At 37.8% G+C, this 26,294-nt stretch overlaps 4 protein-coding genes across 8 annotated transcripts in view; 2 read left to right on the forward strand and 2 right to left on the reverse strand.

Annotated features, from left to right (window-relative positions):
• The window catches only part of LOC110851458 (filamin-A), a 47,529-nt gene extending 36,033 nt beyond the window's left edge, over positions 1-11,496 (forward strand). For all 4 annotated transcript variants that reach the window (XM_035852554.1, XM_035852555.1, XM_035852557.1 and 1 more), the window contains 17 exons: positions 2,903-3,092; positions 4,105-4,245; positions 4,327-4,455; positions 4,539-4,678; positions 4,751-4,784; positions 4,853-4,912; positions 4,992-5,096; positions 5,200-5,549; positions 5,645-5,780; positions 5,871-6,275; positions 8,623-8,972; positions 9,067-9,205; positions 9,295-9,344; positions 9,433-9,495; positions 9,573-9,810; positions 9,893-10,051; positions 10,139-11,496. In XM_035852554.1, coding sequence (XP_035708447.1) covers positions 2,903-3,092; positions 4,105-4,245; positions 4,327-4,455; positions 4,539-4,678; positions 4,751-4,784; positions 4,853-4,912; positions 4,992-5,096; positions 5,200-5,549; positions 5,645-5,780; positions 5,871-6,275; positions 8,623-8,972; positions 9,067-9,205; positions 9,295-9,344; positions 9,433-9,495; positions 9,573-9,810; positions 9,893-10,051; positions 10,139-10,164 — 2,715 coding nt within the window. In that variant the 3' untranslated portion in view covers positions 10,165-11,496. The remainder of the gene's footprint in view (positions 1-2,902; positions 3,093-4,104; positions 4,246-4,326; positions 4,456-4,538; positions 4,679-4,750; positions 4,785-4,852; positions 4,913-4,991; positions 5,097-5,199; positions 5,550-5,644; positions 5,781-5,870; positions 6,276-8,622; positions 8,973-9,066; positions 9,206-9,294; positions 9,345-9,432; positions 9,496-9,572; positions 9,811-9,892; positions 10,052-10,138) is intronic.
• Positions 11,497-11,570: 74 nt separating this feature from the next.
• LOC110851459 (zinc finger A20 and AN1 domain-containing stress-associated protein 9) lies at positions 11,571-15,938 on the reverse strand. The gene is made up of 4 exons (XM_022099234.2): positions 15,312-15,938; positions 14,194-14,522; positions 12,157-12,319; positions 11,571-12,067 (listed from the first exon to the last, which is right to left on the reverse strand). Exons 2-4 carry the CDS (start codon positions 14,446-14,448, stop codon positions 11,919-11,921), a joined length of 567 nt encoding a protein of 188 aa, XP_021954926.1. The 5' UTR covers positions 14,449-14,522; positions 15,312-15,938; the 3' UTR covers positions 11,571-11,918.
• Positions 15,939-20,553: 4,615 nt separating this feature from the next.
• On the forward strand, positions 20,554-23,094 carry LOC110851460 (zinc finger A20 and AN1 domain-containing stress-associated protein 9). Of its 2 annotated transcripts, none has more exons than XM_022099235.2 (5): positions 20,554-20,747; positions 21,549-21,743; positions 21,818-22,078; positions 22,140-22,305; positions 22,539-23,094. In XM_022099235.2, the coding sequence occupies exons 3-5, from the start codon at positions 21,845-21,847 to the stop codon at positions 22,685-22,687; spliced, it is 549 nt and encodes a 182-aa protein (XP_021954927.1). In that variant the 5' UTR covers positions 20,554-20,747; positions 21,549-21,743; positions 21,818-21,844; the 3' UTR covers positions 22,688-23,094. The 2 variants fall into 2 exon arrangements, with proteins under 2 accessions (XP_021954927.1, XP_021954928.1); XM_022099236.2 differs by lacking the exon at positions 20,554-20,747 and adding an exon at positions 21,096-21,251.
• On the reverse strand, positions 22,908-26,242 carry LOC110850970 (putative leucine-rich repeat-containing protein DDB_G0290503). The gene is made up of 4 exons (XM_022098584.2): positions 25,828-26,242; positions 25,161-25,746; positions 23,885-24,591; positions 22,908-23,800 (listed from the first exon to the last, which is right to left on the reverse strand). Exons 1-4 carry the CDS (start codon positions 26,158-26,160, stop codon positions 23,249-23,251), a joined length of 2,178 nt encoding a protein of 725 aa, XP_021954276.1. The 5' UTR covers positions 26,161-26,242; the 3' UTR covers positions 22,908-23,248.
• Positions 26,243-26,294: the final 52 nt, after the last annotated feature.

Genomic DNA, 26,294 nt, shown 5'->3' on the forward strand with positions numbered 1-26,294 from the left:
GTGATTTCGTTAAATTGTCGGAGAAAAGAAACAAAATCACGAAGAGGTTAGAAGTTAGAGGGAAAATTGTACACATATCTCAACAGCTTTATAACCTATTAAGTAGTCTGTGCAAATTTAACCACCGTATTATTTTTAGTCGGAATTTGCATATGCGTAGGTGCATTATAATGGGACTGTGAAAATAATGAGACACAGGAACCGGCGGAAGTGATGGTGTTCATATCAGGTTGTACGTATGTAGTAAAATCCTGGAATAAGTGGCGACAATATTCATGTGAGCTCTTTATTTTTGGCTTTTCGTAAACTAAAAAATGATGCTGAACCGCGATGATATAAGAATTCGGGAATATGGTTTGGTTTCCGTCGAGCGATGTGATAAGGAATATTGGATGATTTCAAAGAAGGGTTCGTACAGAAGATTGAGGATACGCTGATTTTATGGGATCAGAGTAAAGCATATCTTGTTGCCTGAGTGTAATACCTTGTCTCTCTGTCTGTATATCTTAATCACAAAGGTTTTCAGAAAAATGGGGTACAAAGTATGTACTTATACACACTTACTGTAAATTTGGGAATAGTTTCCGCGTGGCTGAATTCAATATTATTGATATCATATGGAGCAGAATATCATGACTAATCATGACTGCTTTCTGAATCGTTACATGATAATGTACACATCACTTTGGAGACAAATGAATAAACATATTACGTTGTCTGAAAAACGCTTCACGCTTCTTCACACACAAAAGCACAAAATATACTGCTGAATGTTTTGCAGTTTACTTTGAGGTAATGGCTTCCGTGAAGTATATGTGTCTCAAGAGACACGTACATCGGTTGATATCAGGGTTCTATTGCCGGATATATTTATGTAGCGTGGACTAGAAGCAATAACAAAATGAAACATTAAAGCGTTGTCAACCAATTCGATCCCTGGATCTGGATGCCATATTAGAAACTCGATCAGTGGAATCGGTGAAACAAGTTCAGTTTCACTTCTCAGTCGCTTCCCAGTAGAAAGAAGTAAGAAAGTAGGTAAAAAGTGTATAAAGTGTTTGACCTCTTGCGTTGAGAAACGTAGTAGTTTTCACAGGTCTCAATTTGGTGGAGGTTCGTGTGTGATCTTCTTTTCATGCGTTATTTTCATTCAACTGACTCAGTGTAATCGGAAGTTGTCATATTCGGTGATCAGGACATTTTAGTAATATCAGCAAGTATTACAGAGATTAATTTTGCCGACCAGTCGACTGTGACGGTACGTCATTTCGTTTTGATAAATTGCACACATGCCATCCGCCATAGGTCAAGACCAAAGTTGCTCGTGAAGCATCCCTCATCTTCATCTCTTAAAAACTCCTGTAAAAGCTGTAGGCAGATTTTTTCCATGAAATTACATAATACGCACTCCATCATAAACTGCCAAAGTGCTGCTAAAGTATAGCTACATATTGAAGGATTTTGGGTACTGGCTTTTAAAAAATAGCCGAATTATGTAATGTGTATATAAAGCAAGCCCTACTTTCTCCACAATAATGCACATCAAAAGAGATCCCGTTGATTAAGATTGTGTTTGACACGAAAAAACACAACATGGCAAATGCCAGGCTTCCACTTATCTCCGAGTAAACAATTTTAGCAGCCACAAGAGTGGATTAGAGACGGAATGTAATCCACATTATTCGCATTCTTGGTAAAATTGATCCATTTGATGAGATAAAAAGACACTATGAATGCTGGAATGGAATGTTTTACGAGTTGTGGTGGTAAGTACTGATGTAAATAAACGCTAGAAGACCAAGGTTTCCAAGATGGCATAGATTGAATACGGAATGTTAATCTTCAGGATGTTAAAAAAATGCAAACTTTGTCGAAACAAGGCACACTTTCCATTCCATTTGTTGACTATTCTTGACTAATTAGTGTTTGACTACATTTGTCACCACAGAATGCCATTTAAAAGTTCCAACGCGTTAATTGCTATTTGCAAAGCATTACTCAGATTACAGAATGGCTTGGAGATAAGAAAAGTCACTATTTTTAAATAAGTACACATAAAATTAAACCATAATGTGACCAAGCACTGCATCATTGCTTATCATATATGCATAGAGAACGGGGTTTCAATTTCATTCATGACAATATAACGTTTATTACTACATGCGAGTACGTGAGTAAATAGTAGAACGATGTTATTTAGACATAAGTACTTGCTATGCGCAAGAATTTGTGCTCATGGACTCCACTAGGAAATTAAATGACTGATGTGCATGGTTCCTCTGACACGCTAATCATCCATTGTATTTTGATAAGTTTTGTAATAGGTTAAACTACGGTGTGGCTCGAAATACATATCATTATTTGCTCACATTCCTCCTCATATCTCACTGTGCTCTGGCCTTAAACTTGAGCAAGGGCCTTCATTCACGGTTTGGTTTTTAGTGACAGCAAGCGACCAATTATCTGATTAGTTAATGTGATGTCATCATGATTGCAAAACTAACCTACGGACCAGAGAATTAATTGCCTCAATTTGTTATTCAACAAGACTCGTTTTGTTCAGAATGTTCACTGTAACTTTGCTAGCATCGACTAATTTAAAAACATAAACAATCATAGCAGTAAATAAATAAATAATTGGAATCCATGCGTTCCATGAATTCATAATACCAGGAATTTTTGTTTAAAATTACATAAACAATGGCCAAATTGTACAGCCGAAGAGTAACTTTCATGCCGGCAGATAAAGTAGGGCCGACTTTTCCATGGCCGAGTGACGGTCATTTGAAGGGATTTCGGTTCGATTGGCCGCCATGGTCTCCACAGGTTGTAATTGGAAGTCTGTGAAGTGGTATCATGTCTGCAAGTTTTTAATTTTTGCAATATTTTTGGAATGATTCAGGCAGATACAGACGGTTTCGTGAAAAAGGAACGAGTGGAACGGTACAACGCCACCCCGCACGCGACCAACCTCACCCAACAAACGACGACAACCACAACCACGCAAAGAAGCACCACCACAACTACCACGACCTATCGACCCGTTGAACTTCATAATATTCCATTACCAACCACTGGAGGACACGTCGTAGGTAAGAACTGAAAAGTTTTATGTCTATAAATGCAAAACGGTGCGTATTGTGTGTACGAATCATGTCATTTAAGGAATCATCCAAAGTGAATAACGCGACAGGGGCACATCTATTTACATAAATACAGAAGGAGATGGATTATGTGAAACTTTAAAAAAATTAGGGTTAACTAGCGGAACATTAATTTTCTTAAGGATTGTCATCGGCTATGCGCAGTTTAATCTGAAATATCTCTTTCTTGGCACTGTGTGTACTACAACTACGACATTTTTCATTCTGGCATCAGATCTAAATCATGTATTTTCCCCAAACCAACGATGCCACGTAACGCACACACACACCCATTGGAAGAGAAATATGCACATATATATAAGTCGACATTATGTATGATTTTATCAACAACTGGACCACCAGACCATACACCCTGTCTTAGAATCTGGTCACCACACACCACAGTGTGTAGATAATATTACATATGTAATTGTACACGTGGCGTCGTGAAATATGTATGTAAGGGTTTATGTATTTCTGAGCAGATCCATGTAAAATGAAGACTTCTGTTTCAATGGAAATTCTCAAAATAGTTTGCATAAAACAGGCGACATGTTCATATTGTAGTTTAGTTTATTACACCAAGACCAAGATTTCGCAGAAAGACGAACAAAATGACCAGTTTCTCATATATTTGGAATGATCCAGTCCCACTTTCACCAATTTTCTTTGATCGTTCGAATTTTACTGTGACGGAAATCAGTAACTTTTGGTATTGTCGACAGCTCAAGGAAATATTTTTTAGCGAAGTAAATAAAGCAGAAAAGACTGTGTGCTTGTTAAAATCATCATCCATAAGTTTGCCTTGTAAAGGGAAGGGACGCTTGTTTAGGATCAATAATAGAATTGATGTAGTTAATGCAGTGGTTTCTTGCTATTTTATCCGGACGAGTCAAGGTTGTTAAATTTGGTTAAGAAATTTGTAGATTTTAAATTTCTATTATATTTTTTCATATTTCAGCCGAAATCAAAATGCCGAGTGGAACAGTTGACAAGCCGATGATTGAGGACAATCGAGACGGGACAGTAAGTATTCGATACGATCCTCGAGAAGAAGGATTGCACGAGCTTCATGTGAAATACAACGGGGAACACGTCCAAGGTGAGAGAAGCAATGGAAAAAAATTATTATCTAATCATATGTCAATTTCAAAAATCGATATTTTATTTGAACGCATAACAGGGTCTCCATTCAAGTTTCACGTGGACACAATTTCTAGTGGATTTGTGACCGCGTATGGATCTGGGTTGACCCACGGTGTGAGTGGAGAGCCGTGCAATTTTACTATTTCGACAAAAGGAGCTGGGGCAGGTACGAAGATTGATTGCATCCTGTGTCTCGTTGTGAGAGAGGTGAAAGCAGTATAGACTTGAAGTGGTGATATTGTGTCGCAGGGGGATTATCGCTTGCTGTGGAGGGTCCAAGCAAGGCTGAAATTAGCTGCCATGATAACAAGGATGGCACAGTTTCCGTTTCCTATTTGCCTACTGCCCCTGGAGAATATAAAATTTCGGTTAAGTTTGGGGATAAAAATGTAAGTCTTACGCAGTTCTAAAAGTAAAATATTATAAAACAGTTCTGTAATGTATTCCTTCTTCATACGTAGATCAAGGGGAGCCCATTCACTGCCAAGATAACTGGTACGTGAAACATGCACAGTTTTTTTTCATGAGCAGTTAAGTTGAAAACACTGTTGTGTTTATAATAGGTGAAGGTCGAAAGAGAAACCAGATTTCCGTCGGATCCTGCAGCGAAGTAACGTTTCCAGGTAAGCAAGCTGGCAACTTAAAAATCCACTTTAAAACTGTACATATCAAACTAGTCATATTTTTGTTATATCAATTCAGGTAAAGTGACAGATGCTGACTTGCGTGCACTCAACGCATCCATCTGTGCCCCCAGTGGGCTGGAAGAACCCTGTTTTCTCAAGCGTTTACCCAGCGGAAATATTGGTAATTTTTTTTAGTCATCCTCATCACCATTGTCATATTTGCATATAATTATGTGCAGATAACGTATAAATATTTGTTTATTCACCCGTTTTCATAAACTCAGGAATTTCTTTCACTCCGCGTGAAATTGGAGAACATCTGGTCTCAGTGAAAAGGATGGGGACGCACATTGCCAACTCACCATTCAAAATTCAAGTTGGAGAAAGGGAAGTGGGCGACGCCAAAAAAGTCAAAACTTCGGGAACTGCTTTAAAGGAGGGCTCAACTCATGCAGACAACACGTTCAATGTGGACACCAGGAATGCTGGCTATGGTGGTTTGTCCCTCTCAATTGAAGGGCCGAGTAAAGCAGAGATCAAATGCCAGGATAAGGATGACGGGACGCTGGATATTTCTTATACTCCAACAGAACCTGGATACTATATTGTCAATTTGAAATTTGCTGATCATCATGTAAGAAACTGTTGTGTATTTTGCGAATTTTCTAAATCAGTAAATCTAAATGTCGCAATTATGCAGGAAATAAATACATCTCAATGTTTTAATAGGTTGAAGGAAGTCCTTTCACCGTGAAAGTCAGCGGCGAAGGCTCAAACCGTCAACGAGAACGAATTCAAAGACAACGCGAAGCAGTTCCACTAACCGAAGTTGGATCAGAATGTCGTTTAACATTCAAAATGCCAGGTGCGATAAGATATCATATTACTCATTACTAAGAATTCTGATGCATAAGCAAACAAATTCAGTATGCTAATCAAAATACCCTTCGTGTAGGAATATTACCACTGGATCTCTCGGCAACCGTCACAAGTCCGGGTGGTGTAACGGAGGATGCTGCAATTAACGAGGTTGAAGACGGTCTTTATGCCGTTCACTTCGTCCCCAAGGAGCTGGGTGTGCACACGGTATCTGTCCGTTACAAGGACATGCATATTCCCGGATCCCCCTTTCAGTTTACGGTTGGAGCCCTTCGAGATGGTGGAGCACATCGTGTCCACGCTGGCGGTCCAGGTTTGGAGCGTGGCGAACAAGGGCAGCCCTGCGAGTTCAACATCTGGACCCGAGAAGCAGGTGCCGGGTCGCTTGCAATCTCAGTCGAGGGCCCGAGCAAAGCTGAGATCGACTTCAAGGACCGAAAAGACGGATCTTGTTATGTCAGCTATGTCGTCACCGAGCCTGGTATGAAATTGTCTCATTTTCCCCGCTTCCCCATTTCTCAGTAGTCATCCTTGTACATATTTAGATATTCTTCTTGCAATCAAAAGACCAAACAATGTTCAAACTTCATCCCACTAATCTTGCACATGAAAAGCGATTAGCATCGTCGTGTATCAGTGTAGGGCAAGTCCCATTATTTATTATTCACAAAGGACGAAAAGCATGACATTTCAACCCAAAGTGAAAGTGTGAGAAGCAGAGTGGAAAGCGAGTCAATTGTGTTGAGATGCATTTAGACAATGCATATTCACTCAGTCGTTTAAATGCACGACTCGAATTAATGAAAGCGTGTTTTCGCATCACCTCAAAATATAAATTTAAGGGATTCACAATCTGATTCAGAAAGACGAAAACTAATGTATTCAAAACTATACGAATTTGAGATTTTGAAATTTCATTCTCTTCCACACTGTCGTTAATTAGTGCACAAAGAATCAAAAGCTATTGACTATCTATATATAAATACTCAGGGCTTTCTAATTAATTAGTCAATCTAATTAATTAGCTAATTAAATAGCAATGTCTGTCTAATTACTAATTACTAATTAAAGTTAATTAGTAGAATACTACCTAATTAAAATTACTAATTAATTAAAATGATCAACAAACCAATTACTAATTAATTTGTTTTTTCTAAACAAAATTAAGTTTTTAATGCACATTTCTCGTTTAGCCTTTAAAAAAATTTTTTGTCGGCAGCAAATATGTATACCATACGTGTTTTATCAACTTCTTGGCGTTTTTTACACTTGTATTTACAACTTTAAACCTTTGTATTAAAACAACGAGATAGCAATATATTTTTGATATATCCTTGAATATAATGGACTCCCTTGCATAGAACCTCAAAAACTTGTTTGATAATTTGAATGGATGGTATACTTTTAAAAAAGTTGACAGCGACAAAGTAACGACTGCTCGTAAATCTTGTCCAAATAAAGCGATTACCGGTACAACTAAGGTCAGCTCTAATTTCCACAGCCATCTTAAGGTAGTGCGTAATTTGTTTTAAATTTTAAAATAATTCAACATTTTACATTCGCCGAAAGACGACTTATTCGAGGCATTAGCCATGCTGAAATGTTGTGAAATTAATTCATAAAAAGGGTATGGGATCTTAATTATTTAGTAATTAGAAGTAATTAATTAGCTAATTAAAAATTAATTAGTTTGCTGGTTCAGAAGTAATTACTAATTAAACAATTAATTAGATCAAAATTTTCGGAACTAATTACTAATTGCTAATTAATTAGAAAAGTGGATAATTAGAAAGCCCTGTAAATACTACATATATATACCGAGAATCGTATTAATATCGACGTACAAGTCAGTTACCTGTTTGTAGCATACTTCTGACTGATTGATATAAATATACATGCAAACTTAATAACAGCTTGAGTCGAAAGCTTAATCAGAATAAGTCACAATAATAATTCATCGATCATAGTAAATGGCTATCGAAATGCAGTTCCACACGCCCACGCTCCAATAGAATAGCGATATTTGCTTGTGGGGATGTTTTTACCTAAGTTTGAAATTATATTGAAACCTGAGTTAGCTGAGTAGACAAACTGCTTCCATATTCTTCTGTCAAGTGCAAACATATAACGGGGATGATTACATGAAATTTGCTCAGTCTATGAAACGGCTTTGGTGCACAAGGTGAAGGATAAGTTTTCAAAGTTATTTTAGCCCCAAGTGACCCTGTGTTACAGAACATTAGTTGTTATTTGTGATGGCCAAAGTGTTTAGGTCATGTCAAGAAATCACGTTGTGCAACACCCCCGCAAAGGCTGACCTTGATGATCCTGGACCTGGTGAAATAGAAGAACGAGGTCAAGTGCAATGTAGCTCTGTAGTGTAAATTACATAATTTCTTGGTATCTACATTTATTATATCATTATTTTTAGGAACCGTTTTTTTATTTCGTTTTTTTTTAATTTTCATAGGAAACTAATGTACTTGCTTTATAAAAGCCGCATGATGATTCTTAAAATTACATTAGCTTCAAACGTCATAAATGTGGGAACTAAAATTAGACTAGGAATATGATGCAGAATGTTGAAGTGTGTGTTTATTTCTGCGGACAGTTTCTGGCTTCGAGCCAATTTTGATATTGTGTAGATAAATTTTGCATATGCTGTTACATACATGCGAATTCATAATCAGCAGAGTGGTCATAATCACTCGGCAAATACTTATATTAAGCCACCAATCAGAAACTTGTGCAATCATTTAAGGTCATAATTTCTTTAGGAGAAATATTGCGTGTAAAATCTGTATAAAATGTTTGAAATAATGTTGCAGGTGAATATCGCGTTGGGATCAAATTTAATGACCAGCATATTCCAGATTCTCCATACAAAGTGTACATTTCTCCATCAGTGGCAGACGCTCGAAAGGTTGAGGTCTTCCAACTAATCGGAGGGGCTGTCCAACCTGGAAAACCGGCTCAATTTATGGTCCGGAAGAATGGAGCTACTGGAAATTTGGATGCCAAGTTGATCTCTCCATCCGGAGTGGAGGATGACTGTTTCATCGCCTGGGTGGAGGATGACGTTTACAGTATTCGATACGTCCCTAAAGAAAATGGAATCCACAATATCCACGTTAAATTTAACGGGGTTCACATCACCGGCTCTCCTTTCCGAGTCAAGGTAAACAATCTGTTTCGAATAATGAGGCTCATTTGTTGTGCTTTTGGGATGCAAGTTTTGCCTAATGGATTTGTCTCAATTCCGTCTTTGCTAGGTTGGGAAAGATGACGCTGACCCGGCTGCCGTCAATGCTCATGGCAAAGGACTCATGGATGTGAAAACTGGACAAAAGACGGATTTTATTGTTGACACTTGTAATGCAGGGGCTGGACATTTGGCAGTTACCATCGATGGTTAATTTATAATATTTTAATTAAATGTCATGCAACTTTTTATTCTGAAAGGAAGAAAACATATACAATTGTTTTTACTGTAAATATAGGTCCATCCAAGGTGTCAATGGATTGCACCGAAGTAGAAGAAGGGTATAAGGTAAGTTGTGCGATTCACATGCAATTTTTTTTACAAACATGTCCTTTAATTCAGTTGTGAAATTATATTAATTATGTGATAATTCTAGGTCCGATACACCCCATTGGTACCCGGAGATTATTACATCAGCGTCAAATATAATGGATACCATGTAAGATTTTTTTAAACGCGTGAGCATACCTAAAAGATTAATAATCAAGTAATCAACATATATCCCTCTCTTGACAGATCGTTGGGAGTCCATTCAAAGTAATTTGCAGCGGAGATGACCTAGCAGAACGTGGAGCTCAAGAGACGTCATCAGTGGTGGTTGAAACGGTGCAAAAGGTATCAAAATATCACAGCAAGGGACCCGTATTGCCACTCTTTAAATCCGATGCGTCCAAAGTCACCTGCAAGGGAATGGGCCTTAAAAAGGCATTCATGCAGAAGCAAAATCAATTTACAATTAATGCTACGGATGCAGGTATGTTATACATGATATACTAGTCAATTTCATGCATCGTAAACTATAAGGTATTGAGAACAATGCTTATTTTGAACTTTAGGAAACAACATAGTTTACGTGGGAGTTTACGGTCCGAAGGGTCCGTGCGAGGAAGTTTTCATTAAACACTTGGGACACAACAACTATCAAGTTAACTACACCGTGAGAGATCGAGGAGAATACCTTATCATATGCAAATGGGGAGATGAGCATATTCCAGGTTTCTGAAATACATACTTATTAATCAACTCACAAGAGTGAACACATTATTCATAAGGATGCAACTTATGTATTCTTTTGTGTACAGGTTCTCCATTCAAAGTCGATGTTTAGAGATTTTCGGTTTTGATACTGCGACAACTATTACTACCATCATTATTATTACTACGTCGTCATCGTCGTCGTCGTCGTACCACCCATTCATTTGTTCATTCAAACCTCTGCCATATTTACCACTTATTGTTTTTTTATAAAATGCACTCGTGCATTAAAAAATATTTGAAGTGAACAATTAGATCTGCTTCCTCGGGAAATTACACTACATATTTACAAAGCTATAAGTTACATATAGGTACTTAAGTTATGAAACCTATTTTAGTCATGATGGTAAAACTTAATGATTTAATGTCATAAAATATAGGAATCCCTATTTAGAAACTAATTTAATTTCCCAGTAAAAGTATTTTGTTGTTTTTTGTAATTGTTTTCCTTTCTCCTTGAACTTATACATATTTATAAGCTAAAATACTATATGGATCTAACTATAGTATTATTATATAAGTTCTGGACCATACCACGATACTATTTTCCACAAACCAAATAGGTGCTTGTGAACCATAATAAGCTTTACCTTAGCGTACCACAACTACATACTTATATTACCTGCAAAAAAAACTTGTAATTATTAAAATTCTACTAAAGACTACAATTATTATTACATGCATAATGCAATCAGGCAAACCGATAACTGTTTCCTCACGTGCGTAGTATACACATATTACGTACGAAATATATACAGTCATGCTCACGAAATAATAATGCCACCCATACATAATAATAATCATCATTTAAGAGGGTTAGGTCTTAAACTAAAGTTTTTCATATTAAATGCCAAATTAACATGTTCAATGAATCCAAGATTGCTAAACGTTGCTTATTTGTAAGGACCGAGTGAAATATATATCAAATTTTTGGCAATATATTGACATTAATTAAGTAAACTTTTGTGAACCTTATACAGTGATGCGGGGGGCGTAAAAGTAATGTTAACGTGTAAGAAGAATATTGTTAGGAGAGAGGAAGAATTGTGAATCAGTCAACACAAGTGCGCTGGTCGATTAAAATATGCACATGAGTTATAATAATAATGAAGATTAATATTAATAATAATACTGTTAACAATAATAACAATCATGGAAATGTATGGATTGCTGACAGATTGTATTCTGCAAGAGTGGAATGTTCTAAAAAAAGAGTAAAAGTATATGTAACGTGGAATGTAGCAGTTTTAGTGATCGAGTGCTTGTAAGTAAGAATGTGGGGTTTATCCAGTGCTAATTTATTCACCCAATACGTAACCCGGTCTGTTCATTGTTGTTTGTTCAATCCAATGAAATCGAAATAAATAAACAAGTGCCTTAATGTAAACATAAGGATTCAGAAAAATGTGTGTCTCGAATGTTTCTTTTATGATGATTGATGATATAAAGGAAGGATTGCATAATACGCATGGTACACAATGTTGTATAGCACAGTTTAAAATTTATTGCATATACCGTGAGACTTGTCACCTTAGTCAAGAATTCATGGAGGAGGTGATGATACGATACGATAGGGTTCTACGTACTCAACGACATACGACGTCGACAGAATATTATCTCTCTTAAATAACGCGTATGGAATATTTGTAAGAAATATTTGATTAATACAACATATACATGACGGTAAGAACGTAACAACGTAAACAGGAGGACATACTCCCGTTGGACATACTGGTGGTTATAGACATTTGATTTCTCATGAGCGCACTAAAAGTTTGTTTTTATACAGAAGGTAAGAATATATGACGAACGACGATGAGATTTAACCTAGATTTTGTTGATCTTTTCACTAACGACCACGGGATTGTTCTTGCGAATTTCATCAGCTCCCAGCTGACGATAGTCAAAACTGCAATTGTGCTTGTCACTGTAGCGATGAGTAGAACAAAAGAGGCCTCCACAACGACATTCAAAACCTGTTGTACACACAATTAATTTGTGAATATATATAATTATTATGTATGTACAAATTTATAATTCTTTGATGCATGATGGGTAATCATACCTGTAAGGCCGACTTTCTTTCGACACGACATGCAACGATTGGACTTCTTTTTGGTATCAGATACGCCGACGCTCTCCATATTCGATGACTCTGGAGTCGAAGCCACAGCGGCTGCCGCAGCCGTAGAAGGTTTTTCGTCATCTTTAACAGCCCCCTCGCCCTCCTAAGAGAAAATCAATACATGACCAGTTACTTTTTAGGTCTAAAATTAAAAATTAGGATATTTGAACTCTTGCTTCGAACCCGTGAAACATATTGAACCATCACCAATAGGCCGTTATATATATACATATAATTTATATAAGTATATGCGGGATAGCGTACATAAATTATCACATTCATGCAACCAGTATTATAAGTATACTTTGTTCATATAATAGGAGTCAAAACACCATACATACACACCACAACTACCTTGTTTAAATTATGATTAGACCCCGGAAGTTTGTAAATGTTGTATTAATATCAGATCCTATATTATCCATATTTCTTAATCGTCTACACTGTGACTGTCGTAGTTGGCCTCACCACAACCTACTAAGTACTTTCCGTATGGCGTACAATACTTGGACTCATCTCCCCCTCAGCGTGCAAAGTTTGTCCTGCTTAAGCTAAATAATTTTTATTCACAGATTTATCGCATAACTAAATATATTGACTGTAACACTGAACTTGATGGGACAAAACTTTTCCGGTATTATAAAAAATATAAATCTCCACAAGACAAGACCAAAAGATAATGACACTTGATATCTGCTAGTTAACTCCTTATCATCATCATCCTTTCATTATCCTTGCGTCATTGGTTAAAGCTGGAACATGGTAGCGGCACAATAATTTGTTACCAACAGCGCCAGACCAGAAGCAAAAAGAAATAACCACGGGACGGGACGACTAACTATTACGCATTTACCATCCTTCGTTTGGCGAGAACTGCACACGTACATAATAGCATTCGCAAATCTCGTGCATCGCATTGACATATGCTGGCGTATGAGTACGAGTTAAATTTTTGGCAATCGTCGTTCTCTCGTCCTCGCAGACTCGCAGAATGCAAAACTCTAAATTAACTTTGCACATAATCCCAAGAAATAAAAAAAGTAGTCTATCTGTTATGCGACAACAAGTCACACTCACAAACTGGCTGACGAAACCGACCGAGACTTTTTCAATTGGTACAAACTAGCATCAGAGGGCAATCCAGCAGCAGTGGTTCTGGGTTCACCCAAGCCAGATTAACCTTTTACGATGGTGATGAGAACGAAACCTAACGTTACTTTATGTGTAAATCAATAGCATCAATTCACATAATAAACCAGCACATTGGACGATGGAAGTTCAACAGGGAGGAAGTGCACAAATGTCACGCCAAGTTAATAAATACAACAGTCGCGCATACATCACTAATCTTTCGTATCATCATACTCGTCAGTCTATCCATAACTGAGAAGTAGGAAAATGTAAAGCAGAAAATTCATTTCAAAGTCAATGATCAAGTGTCAAATGTGACTTTTTTATGACTACATTCGATTCCATTTAAATTTGTATCACATTTCCTGAAACTGGATATGAATGTGTCAACCAAGTTGTTGTTCGTCCAACATTTTTTCATTTCATCTCGCTCGAGAAGAAGGACGTCAATATTTCTTCTCTTTCCCTCCTGTCGTCATGATCTGTCTATCTACCTATTTTTCCTTGAAAGTTTCCTATGCCATACTCTGCACAGGGTTCAGCTCTCTTTGTCCGCACAGCACGCTGCTATTTTAAGAAACTCGTGCTAACCTGACGCAAGATACGTATATAATGGATACTTTATGCAAATCCGAATTCGGGGTCAAATCTCAAAAAAGTGCAACAAAATTGCCGCACGCTACAACTTTAAGAGAATCTGAGCAACAAAACAACAATGTTTTGAACACATGCATGGATACGTCTATATATAGTTTGGATTAAGAAAATTGAAATAAAATATGCAACGACGGATTCAGAAAATTTAGTAAAATTACTATGTGTCATGTTGTTGTTTGTGGTACTCACCGCTTTGGGCTGTTGTAGGAATGAGATGGGGGATGAGCGAGACTCAACGGAGGAGGGGACGGGTGTGGTTCGCTGAGGGGACGGGACTTTCAAGCTGCCAGTGGGAGGCTGTTGCTTCTTCTTGACGACTTCTTTATAGCACACGGAGCAAAGTCCGTCTGTTGCTGCATTTCCAAAGAAACCACACCCTGCTTGGCATTGACGTTGATTCTGACTCCCCTCCATCCCGTTAGACTCGCCTTCCATATTGTTCATTTTGTTATTATTGTACTGTTCAGCTTCTCCTTCGCCACTACCCTTTCTTCTTGGATATTCAATCAGTTTAATGTCTGAAAGAATTAATAGTCATATGTAGTTGGTTGTTTTAAACTTTATATTGTAGACAGTTTTATGTGGAGTGACGAAGCATTGGAAAAAGTCGTTGTTGTTGAAATGGTGATGTACATGTAACAATACATCACCACTTTTAGACAGCTTTTACGCAGTTCCGTGTTGCACCATAATTATAACCTTCTAATCATTCATTAAATATAACCAAAGTGCAAAATACACTGAACTTTGCTGGAGCTCAAACACTAGGTGCAATATTTGTTCGCATTATTGCTCAACCCTAGTTCATTCAGCAAATAAACCATGACGCCATGATGTGATATACGAACTTGGTTACAAGAAAGAAAAAAATAAATCGATAAAATCAGATCAAAGTTCAACTGCCTCTTCAAGTTAAATCGTCAAACCATCTAAAAACTACGTACATAGTTCGTAGCACTGGTAGATAACAAAAATAGTTTTTGATAATGCGTTAAAACTTGAAATTCAATTTTTAAGTGAATTCGGTTTTTTAATGCAAATTTGGTTGCCCATTTTACCATCCTAGTCATTAAATAATGAAATGATTTATTAAAAAATATCTAATAATAATACTTTGCCAAACTTGAGTTTTTTTTTATTCCAACACCTAATGAATTTAACTGTTTTTTAAGCATCAAATTAACCACTCGCTCACTACTATCGTGTTTTTTCCATTACTTCACCAAGGCTGACTCAACTTATCAAGTTGCGAAATGACTCACCAGACCACCACTTTTTTACAATACACTTTAAGAGTTTGAGCTTACCTGTCGGGCCACACCAAATCGAGTTGTAGTACGGACGTTCAAAATCGAATGTAGAGTTATAAATGCAATCCTCAGCTGATTAATTGCTGATTTTAATTGATTTAAAAAATTACGTTGTCAATTAAAAAAAATGTCAAATGATCGTTACTTAATTGTCTTGTTGAATATCTATTCTATATGTTTGATCTTTTATTACAAGGTGGCGAAATTTAATAGTGGAGAAATGTAGATTATTGCTGGTTGGTCGTCACGAAGACTGGGCACACATATTTCTTATTTAGTGTCCTAACAAAAATTAGTTACGACAACGTCAGGCTCAGAATTATTATCGTCGTACAGCTAACAAAGAAACGAAATTTCTTTCCCCTTAATCTATCTATATGTCTTGTTTAATAGGATGTGCAAAAATTCCCTATAAAATAGCAACACTTGGAAATTATAACTCGTCACTGGACTCTCCTGCCTCCTGCCTGGTCAATATGTTGAAATCAATTAATTGCGATAAGTTGGGTTCTTGAGGGAATAATAATTTTTGTAAAATAGGCAGATCGATTCAATGGTGCAAGAGTGAAGAGAGAGAGACCCAGATTGAGAAAGACGTAGATTCGACGATGTTGAACAAAGAATAAAGGCATACAAATGGATGGATGGTGATGATGGTGGGTCTGGTCGTTCTATCCCCAACCAATACGATATCTACTAAAATCCACTTGCGCAAAATCAAGCTAAGGGCCGTTCACAAGGCACGAGAAGTCATGCTATAGAATTTTTCATAGAATGGGTTTCTTTCTACACAAGTGTCATAGAATAACGAGTCAAATTTGTCAAAGGTGCCTCAATTTTTTTTGCATTACCATGTATCCCTGCTTTCAGTTATAATTTGCAAAGTCAAATCTCACGATACTACTTGCTGGACTTTTTGGTATTATTAAATCTATTTGTTGATGTAGAGCGTTAAAACTTTGCAGATTGTGGATGCATTGCATACTTTCATTATGCGTAGATTTATTAGGCGTTATTATAGTAGAGATGAGTCTGAATTTTTTTTTTCAGAAAATATCATGAAATAAAAAGAAAATTTTTCATTTTGCATGAGGGTGATGTGATCATACAATTTTCTGTGAGCTGTGTGAAAGGCAAAATATTAGCAGGTGGAGGAAACTGTCGAGTTGTGAAGGCTGTTCATTTCGTGTATAACCCGTTTTATAGATTGCTTAATAATTAGTTCCCATAAAAATAACTGATAAAAGTCAGACGATACAATTTGTACGAAAAGGCAGTGATTTCTACAGCGTCAGAGACTTTGAATCAATAATTTTATCCATGTAATATCTCAATCCAGTAATACCTACCTACATATATGCATTACTCTGAGGCATATTGAGACAATATTTAACTTTCCAATTTAATAATAACCATCCTGACGCTGTTTCCATTTAATGTGATGGCCAACCACATCTAGTTCTTTCTGTACGACAGCAGAGCTCGTTCTGCCTTTTTGCATCATCCAAATCACTCTTGAACGCAGTGCACCCGAGCTATTACGTCATCGATTTAGCAAAAAAAGTAACAAAAACCGTTCTGGGAGGCTACACGCATCCCGACAATCTGGGAGACGTATTTGAACTTTAAACCGACCCACTGACTCTAAATTTTAAAAATAAATGTTTTAAGCATGGAAAACACGTGAAAAATGTGTAACAGCAACAAGTGTTGACTATATTTAAATTGGTTCATTGAGGGGCTTGCCTTTCTTCCATACGCTTCAATCAATACTCGTCAAAACCTTTGTTAGAAAATATTGTTTGCTTGCCCTTGAAGACTTTTATGTCGATACAATTTTGCATTGATGTTCACAAATGCGTTTCTGCACGTATGTGTACAGGTATGGTCATGACTGTCATAATAATCATAACTCATGGTCAGTCAGGCCTAATAAAACGGTTGACTTTTTTCCTTGCTGGCTGGCTTCTTAACGCTCCAGGAAAGAAAATGTATTACCGTCCATAATAATTACGTGTATGACTATTTCCTCGCTCCAGATTGCATTATCCATCCCATTTCTCGGCGAAAACGTAATGGGTTTATCTGGACCAAGCTTCCTCCACACTCATCTCCTCTTACTTGCAAAGGATGACTAATGCACACAAATTCGCAGGAATTGTTTGCCGTTTCGTCGTTCATTGCTTCGTTGTCCGGGCAAGTCGTAAGTGGAGAGTTGTATAAGAAGAAGAAGAAATAATGAATGACGCTGTTGGGACCTCATGATGACGCCATCGTGCCATCTCGCATGGAGCAGCATGCATTGATTCAACGTTTGGTTTTGACATTTGTGTGGGCAGATTGTTCCTACGGGGCGAATTTTGGGATGAATGGAAATGAAGTTATGAATTACTAAATAGTAATAGCTAACTTTGAAGTTATTTATTTATAGACAATTTAAAAATGTCGAGGCCAAAAATAGTTGAAAAAGGTGTCAGTTCTTACATTATTGACTTATGTTCTTACGGTATGTACATATTTACTACGAGGACCGTATTATTATGTATTTTGGTTTATTTTGGATCATTTGAGGTCGATGTTTCTGCTGCTGGAGTAAAAACCGTGCTCCAGGGCTTAAAGCGAGCCCATTATATTTTGGGTGAGGGTTCTTCGTAAGACTGCTGGTTAGAATATTAAAGGTCTTTTTAAAGGGCTCATCATTTTCCAAGAAGGCAGTCCGGATCTTCTTCTTAATGCCTTCGGGGGAATATTAAATAGTGCAACAGCTGGTTTCTCACACTCCGGATTTCAAAGACGCGTTCATAAGTAGCATAAATTCATGGAGTTTCATGACTATAATAAGTCTACAATTTTATTTCGTGTGCCACATTTATCTCATCAGTTGATGAATGTCTTTTTACAGTACGAGTAAACTGATGAAGGTTTCTGGATGGAATCAGAGCTGTCTAATCAATTAGAACAAATTGTTGACGCTAATTACAAATTTAATTAAATCAACATTTTCCAGCCTCACTGCTACTTAATTTGAATGCTGATTAATTAGAAAGCTCTGGATGAAAAAGCATCAGCAATTTCCTGCAGATGCATTTATACTGTTGTTTTTTTATTATTTTAATACCACTACCGAACAACCAACCACCATAACCATCGACGAGGAATGTAATGCAAGTACCTTCATCCATAAGCCTGTGAATGTGATACTCGTCGTTCGTTCGTTTTTTAGCAGCTACACAATTTAGCTGGTGGCTGCTGTTGCACCTGTACCTTGGTCTTCTGAGAATAAAAAACAACGCTGCTTGGTCATACATTCACCAGCTCGTAGCGTCAGGAGGAAATAAAATAAGTAGCTGCCATTACTCCATCCATTCCACAACGCCACCGTCTCAAGTTCTCAAGTTCTCAAAGGAATATCACAAACAAATTAAATAATACGATGCTTTTTGGACTCTTCGTTCGTTCGTACTTGAAGCCATTGCATTTTGTTCCTAATAATGCTTCTCCGTCTTTTGGCTGGCCTGGCTTGGCTGCATTCTCTCCATTTCACACTAGCGTATAGCCCGGCCAAGGCCGGGTTCTAGAGTTCCAGTGGGGGGTGTGCCCAAAGCGAAAAATCCGTCATACTATATTTTAAATAATTCCCAGTGGAGACTTTGTCATACTACATACATACATCAGACTGAGGGTTTGCCCAAGTCATACTGCATTTTAATTAACCTGGTCACAGTAAAATTTGATTCCCCCTGTGGGAGTAGTTGAATAGCTAATTACTTAAATTCCCGTCGCGTGGGAGTAACTGCATAGCTAACTATTTAAATTCCCACGCTTCACGCTCCCGTTAAGTTCCATAAACCCCGTTAACTTCTACAATTAACGCCAAGCTATTGACGGATTCGGATTCAGCGTCAAAAATACATTCGAATTGATATGCGACATCACGAATAAGCCAGATTTGGACACCACGGTCACGGCGAGGTCACGGGGGCCTCGCAGGTCAAAACCATTGACGGCGTTGGATTCAGCGTCAAAAATACATTCGAATTGACATGCCACTCGCTGTGGGTAGAGTTTCTCAAACTAAAATAATTAATTAATAGTGTTTATCACGATCACTTATCATGATAACCACTATTGATGAGTGATGTATGTATGTGGGGTGTACATGTTCATGTATTCATTTATTCATGCAGTGCAGTGCAGTGCATGCATGCAGTGGTTGCTCCGCTTCCTTCTTTGTCTACTGTATGGGGCAATTTGCATTGCGAAGACGGACCCAGGGACCCAGGGATCATACTAACACTTTATTAGAGTAGATTGTCCCATGCAAATAGAAGCACAGGAGAGCAAATGCAAAACAAAGCGAGTGAGTGTTCGAATGCAAAAACTACTTGGTACGCTGCAGGTTTGGTTTATGCGTGGCATTTTGTCTGCATCAACAAGTCTTGTATTTCTATTAAATTGTTTACAGGTATTTAGCATGCATGGTAAAGTTTAAATCGTGGAAAATCGCTGCTTAATAAGTTTCTCAGAATTTCGAATTAAAATTTAACGCATAAAACCCTTCTCCTCTCTCTCTCTCTTCCTTTGTTTATAATACGAAGTGTTCTAGCTGTTTGAAAGTTGGTATAAGAGGAGAGGAGTGCGTTTCTTTTTCCTTTTTCATCCCTATTTTTATTGGCAAGTGACTATGAGGCTACTAAACTAGTCTGAGCATCTCTAGCCAGCGGTGTAGCCTGTTAAATAGAAAATTCTCTTTTAGGTGAGATCAAGTGGGTATAGAGGAGAGCTGCAATTTTAAACGGGGTCTTGGGCGATGCAGCGTGGCGAATTGTGCGTAGCAATCTCGCCATTGTTACTTGTACACATTTTGATTTTGCTTTGTTCCTTCCAAACAACTTGTTGTTTGTTGTATAGTATACTTGATGCGAATTAAGGGAGACACGACACACAGGGCAGTGCAGCAGTTACCATCATCACATCAGATGCTATGGGGGTCATGTCTTCCCTGATGTCGACGACGAACTGCTGATCTCGTCGGAGTTGGTCGTTGAGGTACATGCACGCCATGACGGCGGACCGGATGACCAATTCGTACTTGATGGTAAATTCAACGGGTCATTTCTACCTTATCTGGGGTTATCTTAAGAGGTGGGGCGAATGACGGGAAAATGGACGACCCCCCCTCGTCGTGGCCCTGCCTCTGCCAGTTGTTGCCTACCTCTACCTCATTTGTTGTGGTGAACTACGTTCTTGTCTGCTTGGTGGTGGCCATGGTGGTGGTGCTGGGCTGATCTCCAATTTTCCAGATTTCGCATTTTCCTCGTCATTCCAGCCTAGTTCACGACGATAAGCACTCCCCTTGCACTTCTGCTGAGGGTCTGACGACCGCGACCAGCGCCACCAGCAGCGCACACACACCCCCAGGGCGAAGGCCACGTAAGTCCCTCCTCGCAATTTTCCTTTTCCACTTTTTTCGGATCTCAAAGTTCACGACGACATGAAAGATCATAATAAGAGTCGAGTGCGTAGTTCCGTCTCCTTTGTTTGAAAGTGTTAATAGGAGTAATAGCAGCAGGAAAGAAATTTATGGAGTATTAGTCATACATAATTTCGCAATATTTGCTAAGAATTTAGTCCTAAGAGGAGTGGTTACATAGTTGGGAGAAGGGACTTGAAATTGTCTACCCTGGGACTTCTCTGGGTCGGGTCATTCACTTTGTCAGCCCTTTTTGTAATGATTTGGTGCCTTAGATATATAACTATTTTCTATTTTAATGGTGAATGGGCTGGCTGGCTGACTGCTGCTGTTGTTTGGTGACTGGAAAAATTTACAGTCAGTCAATTTCCTTGTGTTCTTCTGGTTCATTCCATTGGTTGCTTGGTTATGGGTGATATAAGTGACTAACTAACTAACTAACTAGCAAGCAAGAAGAAGAAAACGTAAGCAGAGTGAAAGGTCATATCTTGATTCCAAAGAAAAAGTTGCACTCCTTTAATCTCCTCACCTTCAAATTTCTCTATCGTGCTATCCTGATAATTTGTCACATACTTAGTTGTTCAAAATTGATCATATTGTGAATATAATTGACCCACCTTGTGTCAGGCTATCTGCTAATTATATATTAATATACAAGAGTTAGTTGTAAAGTATCCATGTAAAACTAACGAATTTTTTTCACGTATCATCGTAGTGTATCATTACTTCGATTTAATCTAAATTTAATTATAAAATTTCAGTAAAGACTCGAAGGGACGCACAGTGGAGGTTGATTGCTTCTTACTTGACAAAAGATTGTTTCATCAGGATCGGACTAAGTTTGGAAATTTGTGATTTTTCTTGATTGCAAACGCTCGCACCACCACCTCATCTATTCTAGCAACCAATAAGTGAATTTCCGTAGGGAATTTGGAATTGACTTCGTGTTTTAGTGGGTAAGAAAAGGAAAAAAAGAAAATACTGTATGCTGGTTGGCGCAGATTTACTTATTGTATTTTTGAATATATAGCATCACCATTTTACAAACGACAGCACGATGGAAGGTGAATCAAATGGAATGGAAGGTCAGAATCAACGTCAATGCCAAGCAGGGTGTGGTTTCTTTGGAAATGCAGCCACAGACGGACTCTGCTCCGTGTGCTATAAGGAAGTCGTCAAGAAGAAGCAACAGCCTCCCACTGGCAGCTTGAAAGTCCCGTCCCCTCGTGCCACAACCTCCTCCATCGAGTCTCTTTCGCCTCTCTCATTCCTTCAGCAAGCGCAAAAACTGGTAATTATTAAAGTAATATTTAATACTTAAACAGCTTTAACAAAGACTCTTTCTTTTGTAGAACGATGAAAAGGCACCGACTGATGAAGCAAAACCGTCTTCTGTCGCCGAAGAGGACACTGCACAAATTGTTTCGTCTCCTGAGTCAGCTTCGACTTCGCCAAGTGCAGAGTCCAAGAAAAAATCGAATCGTTGCTTGTCTTGTCGCAAGAAAGTCGGCCTTACTGGTAATAAAATATGTACATAATTACATAATAATTGGATTACACGGAGTTAAGTGGAAAAGTCGAAAAAAAAGTTGTGTTTTATTTTGTCAATATTTCGAATGCTATCTGCCATTCATTATCAAGACATTTACAAGAAGATCATTACATAACATAATTACACATTACATTTGTCGATATGAAACTACTGGATTATACCCCTACTGGATAATAATTCTCTTGTGATTCTCTTTTAGGTTTCGAATGTCGTTGTGGAGGCCTCTTTTGTTCTACTCATCGCTACAGCGACAAGCACAATTGCAGTTTTGACTATCGTCAGTTGGGGGCTGATGAAATTCGCAAGAACAATCCCGTCGTCGTGAGCGAGAAAATTAACAAAATTTAATGTCACCATTACATACTCCACTATATCTCACCTCACCACCTCCACCTTCATTAAGTTTCTTTTACAAATACAAAAAACTTTCATCATTAAGTAGAACTAATACTAAAGAAGCTTAGAAAATGAATGAAAATGTCCAAACGTCTATAATATCCTAGTTTTCTCGTAACGCTAAGTGTACAGTAATTGTATTCATTTGTGAAAAATTGTAAGTATAATAAGCTAAACTTGTGTATAAATGGTACGAATAAATAAATGTTTTTTTTGGCAAATCGAGAACGGCCACTAACTACGAACGTACATATAGGGAATGATAAACCCTCAGGTTTTCTTTCAGTGTGACTATGTTTGAAACTCACAGTATATATATCTATATGCAATAAATAAGTAAACATACTTAAACAGCTTCACTCGATATACTTTTCAGTGTTCCTTTATTAAATCATCATCCATAATTCTAGTTTAAGACAGTTTTGTAGCACTCTATAGTTGCTTGGTTAGCTAGCCATGCACCATATAATTTTCTAGTTATTCAATTAATTAATTCGTGTGATTTTTGCCTAGTTAATCGTCTTCCTCACTATCTCCTTCTGCTGAAGCAACCCTGCTGGTCGCTTCCTCCTCAATTTTTGCAGAAGGGGACGACTCTCTTCGAGCACTCAAGGGTTCGTCAATGCTGACCACGGCGGCCAGCCCTCCTTCATCGTCCTCGTCGTCATCTCCACTACCATTTCCACCACCTTCCACCTCGTCTTCCTCCTCTTTCCAAATATCTTCGTCCGAATGACGTACTCTCCCAGCAGTTGATGCAGACTTTGCCTTCTCCTCAGCGTCCAGGAGCTGTTGCTGATGGTAATGCTGCTTTCTCTCCAAAACAGCAATTTTCTGTTTGATAACGGGTATTTCAGTGTCAAGATAGTTCATGTAGTCCTTGTAGTATTTCCGGTCTGTCATGGTGGTGGACAGGCCTGGGGGTTGTTGTAGGTCGTCAAATGGTTGTTGATCAACGTCAGCCAATGTGTCCTCAGAGGAAGAATCTTTCCACCGAGCTAGTTTCCATTTCGGAAGTTCTTGCCGCTTATCAGTTTCCTCGTCTTCGAACTGTAATTTGCGGTACTGGAAGAGATGTTACATTACAAGATTAAAATTAATAGTATTTATGTGATAAAAAACATATATAATCAATAAATACGTATTCACCTCCATGACTTTAATAGCACTCTTTTTGAGCGACTCAACTTTCTCAGTTTGTTGTAACAACCGTTTCTGTAAAACTTGATAGTTTGCCATTCGATCGAGAATTGACGGATCAGTGACCAATTTTGCAAAGGGAAGTTTTTTGGGAACGTTTAACGCCATGGATTTCATCAAGTCCTCAAGTCTGTTGCGGTCACCTTCCAGTTTTACCATGCCTTTCTCTGCCCATAAAACTTGCTTCTCCATCCCGTCGAATTTTTTGAGCTGGAATCGCAATTTATTCTGCTTTCCACCAAGTTCGTTAAGCTTCATTTCTAAATTTCGCTTTTGTTTTTCGAGTTCCCATATTTTCTTTTTGTAGCTTCGAATCTCATTGTAACTATCGCGAGAAGCTTGATTTTTACTTTTTGATGTGGACATTTCACCATTATCACGCCATTTAGTGCTACCTCGGGATTCGTCTAACAATTGCTTTACGTGAGGATGTGCTTTCCATACTCTTTTGGACAACTTTTGCTTCACAATCTCATTTCTGCACATTAAAAGGTGGACAGACCGTGCTTGACCTTTGGCCTTCTCAAGCTCTATTTCCGTTCGTCTTTTCTCCGTGTCCAACGATTTCATGTGACTTTCATTAAAATTTAGTTTTTCTCGTAAAACAGCGAGCTGACATCGAAGCTGGCTGTTTTCGCGATGGAGATCCTTGATTTCTAAAAATTTTCAAGAGGTTTTTCATAATTTTAAAGCTTGTCATAAATTTCCGGTTGCCTAAAATAAATGAAAATAGTCATGCGGAAGAAATATTTTGGCTTTTTTATTTCAAAGGGGAAATTGAGAACGTTGGAATATTGTGTTATTATAAGTATTGTATACCGATACCGACATGTAGAAAAAAACAGGCCAGTTTATTGCTTCAATAACATGTCACTTATGTGTATTGATCCAGTTTCCAGAAATATAATCTTAAGCAGACATTTACTTAACATCAATGTCACATCCACAGGGATATCATGAATCAACAAATTAAAAAGTCATGGCCCATATTGATGAAGAGATGCATGCACATATCTATTATCCAACCCTGTATTATCTCATTGTCAATCCCTCATATTGCTGTTATGATACTGGTGTCTGGTTGTGTTTTAAATATAAAAGATTTTTTTTGCGTAATTGCGTAAAATTCTCCACATTATAAATACTCATAATAGGTCAGAAATTCGCACGTGAAGTACACATAGTATTTACGTAGTTCAGTCATGGATATATGCAAATTACTTACGCAATGAGGCCGTCTGGTTAACGTTTTCTTTGAATTGAAACTCTTCTTTCCAATGCATGACTTGTCTTTCCAAATGTTCCATCGTCTCTTTTGACACCTTTTGACCATGATGCATCTCTTGCATTCGTTTCTGTTGAATCCCAAGTTTTCGAAGCGTTTCCTCCTGTTCTTTCCGTTTCTGCTTCATGTGCTCCAGCATTAAGTTTATATCTGTCCTCTGTTTGAGGAGGGTGTACTCTCTTGTTTTGCACCCTTGAAGGAGTTCCCCAACATCTTGGACCAGCTTGAGATTCACTTCTGCCTGAATTCGACGTTCCTGGTCGATTTCGGTGAGATTCTTTATCAAGTTGTACTTGTTTTGGGCAAGTTGGGCATTTTCGTCTTCGACACGGCGTCGCTCACCTTCTTTGATGGAAACATCGTTGAATAAGTATTTCTTGTCTCGCTCTAATTTGATTAACTGATGTTTCAATGATACCAACTCCTTTTCACGTTGTATTCTTTCAAATCGTTCGGATTCCAGGGATTTGAGTACTTTTTGTCTCAACTCTTCGGTGTTGGTCAGACTTTGGCCGAGTATTGTTGTCTTTTTAAAAATAATTGATCAAGGGGGTTGTTAAACATTTGAAAATTATGACATACTTAAAGAAAAAATAATAATGCTAACCTTGTACGATTTCAGGGAAAGTTCATCCTGAAGATGAGTTTTTGTTGCAGCAAGTTTTTCTAATTTGTTACTTTTCTCGTCCAACTCACCCTTCAACCTTGTGATTTGATCATCTTTTTTAATGAGTCGTCGCTTATTGACTCTATTGTCCAGCAGTGCTCTTTCCAATTTGACAATGTGCTGATCATACTGAGATTCGATGGCTTCCAATTTGTTCATCCAAAACTCTTCCAAAGGGTTGTGCTCCTTCTTCTTTCCAATAACGAGGTAGGGTTGGTGGAGGTTGTCAATTGTTTGACTTATTGCCTCCTCAACTTCGTCCTTTGAAGCCATTTTGTAAAACGAAATATCTTAATTTTAAAAGAATGATGGTATTACAAATTAGATTAAATTATAAACTAAAGTAGTGTCGAGTGCAATGTGGTTCTGTATCAAAATCGTCATATCGATCAAACACATATTCTTCC

The sequence above is a fragment of the Folsomia candida genome, unplaced genomic scaffold, assembly GCF_002217175.1.
Source record: "Folsomia candida strain VU population unplaced genomic scaffold, ASM221717v1 Fcan01_Sc006, whole genome shotgun sequence".
Classification (NCBI taxonomy): Eukaryota; Metazoa; Arthropoda; class Collembola; order Entomobryomorpha; family Isotomidae; genus Folsomia; species Folsomia candida.

Coding starts and splice junctions, on each gene's coding strand:
- LOC110850970 (XM_022098584.2), bottom strand. CDS start 26,160: ATGGCTTCAAAGGACGAAGTTGAGGAGGCAATAAGTCAAACAATTGAC. Junction 25,747..25,827: donor TTTCCCTGAAATCGTACAAG/GTTAGCATTATT, acceptor ATTTTTAAAAAG/ACAACAATACTCGGCCAAAG. Junction 24,592..25,160: donor TAACCAGACGGCCTCATTGC/GTAAGTAATTTG, acceptor GAAAATTTTTAG/AAATCAAGGATCTCCATCGC.
- LOC110851460 (XM_022099235.2), top strand. CDS start 21,845: ATGGAAGGTGAATCAAATGGAATGGAAGGTCAGAATCAACGTCAATGC. Junction 22,079..22,139: donor TTCAGCAAGCGCAAAAACTG/GTAATTATTAAA, acceptor TTTCTTTTGTAG/AACGATGAAAAGGCACCGAC. Junction 22,306..22,538: donor CAAGAAAGTCGGCCTTACTG/GTAATAAAATAT, acceptor ATTCTCTTTTAG/GTTTCGAATGTCGTTGTGGA.
- LOC110851459 (XM_022099234.2), bottom strand. CDS start 14,448: ATGAACAATATGGAAGGCGAGTCTAACGGGATGGAGGGGAGTCAGAAT. Junction 12,320..14,193: donor TCCTACAACAGCCCAAAGCG/GTGAGTACCACA, acceptor ATTTTCTCTTAG/GAGGGCGAGGGGGCTGTTAA. Junction 12,068..12,156: donor AAAGAAAGTCGGCCTTACAG/GTATGATTACCC, acceptor TGTGTACAACAG/GTTTTGAATGTCGTTGTGGA.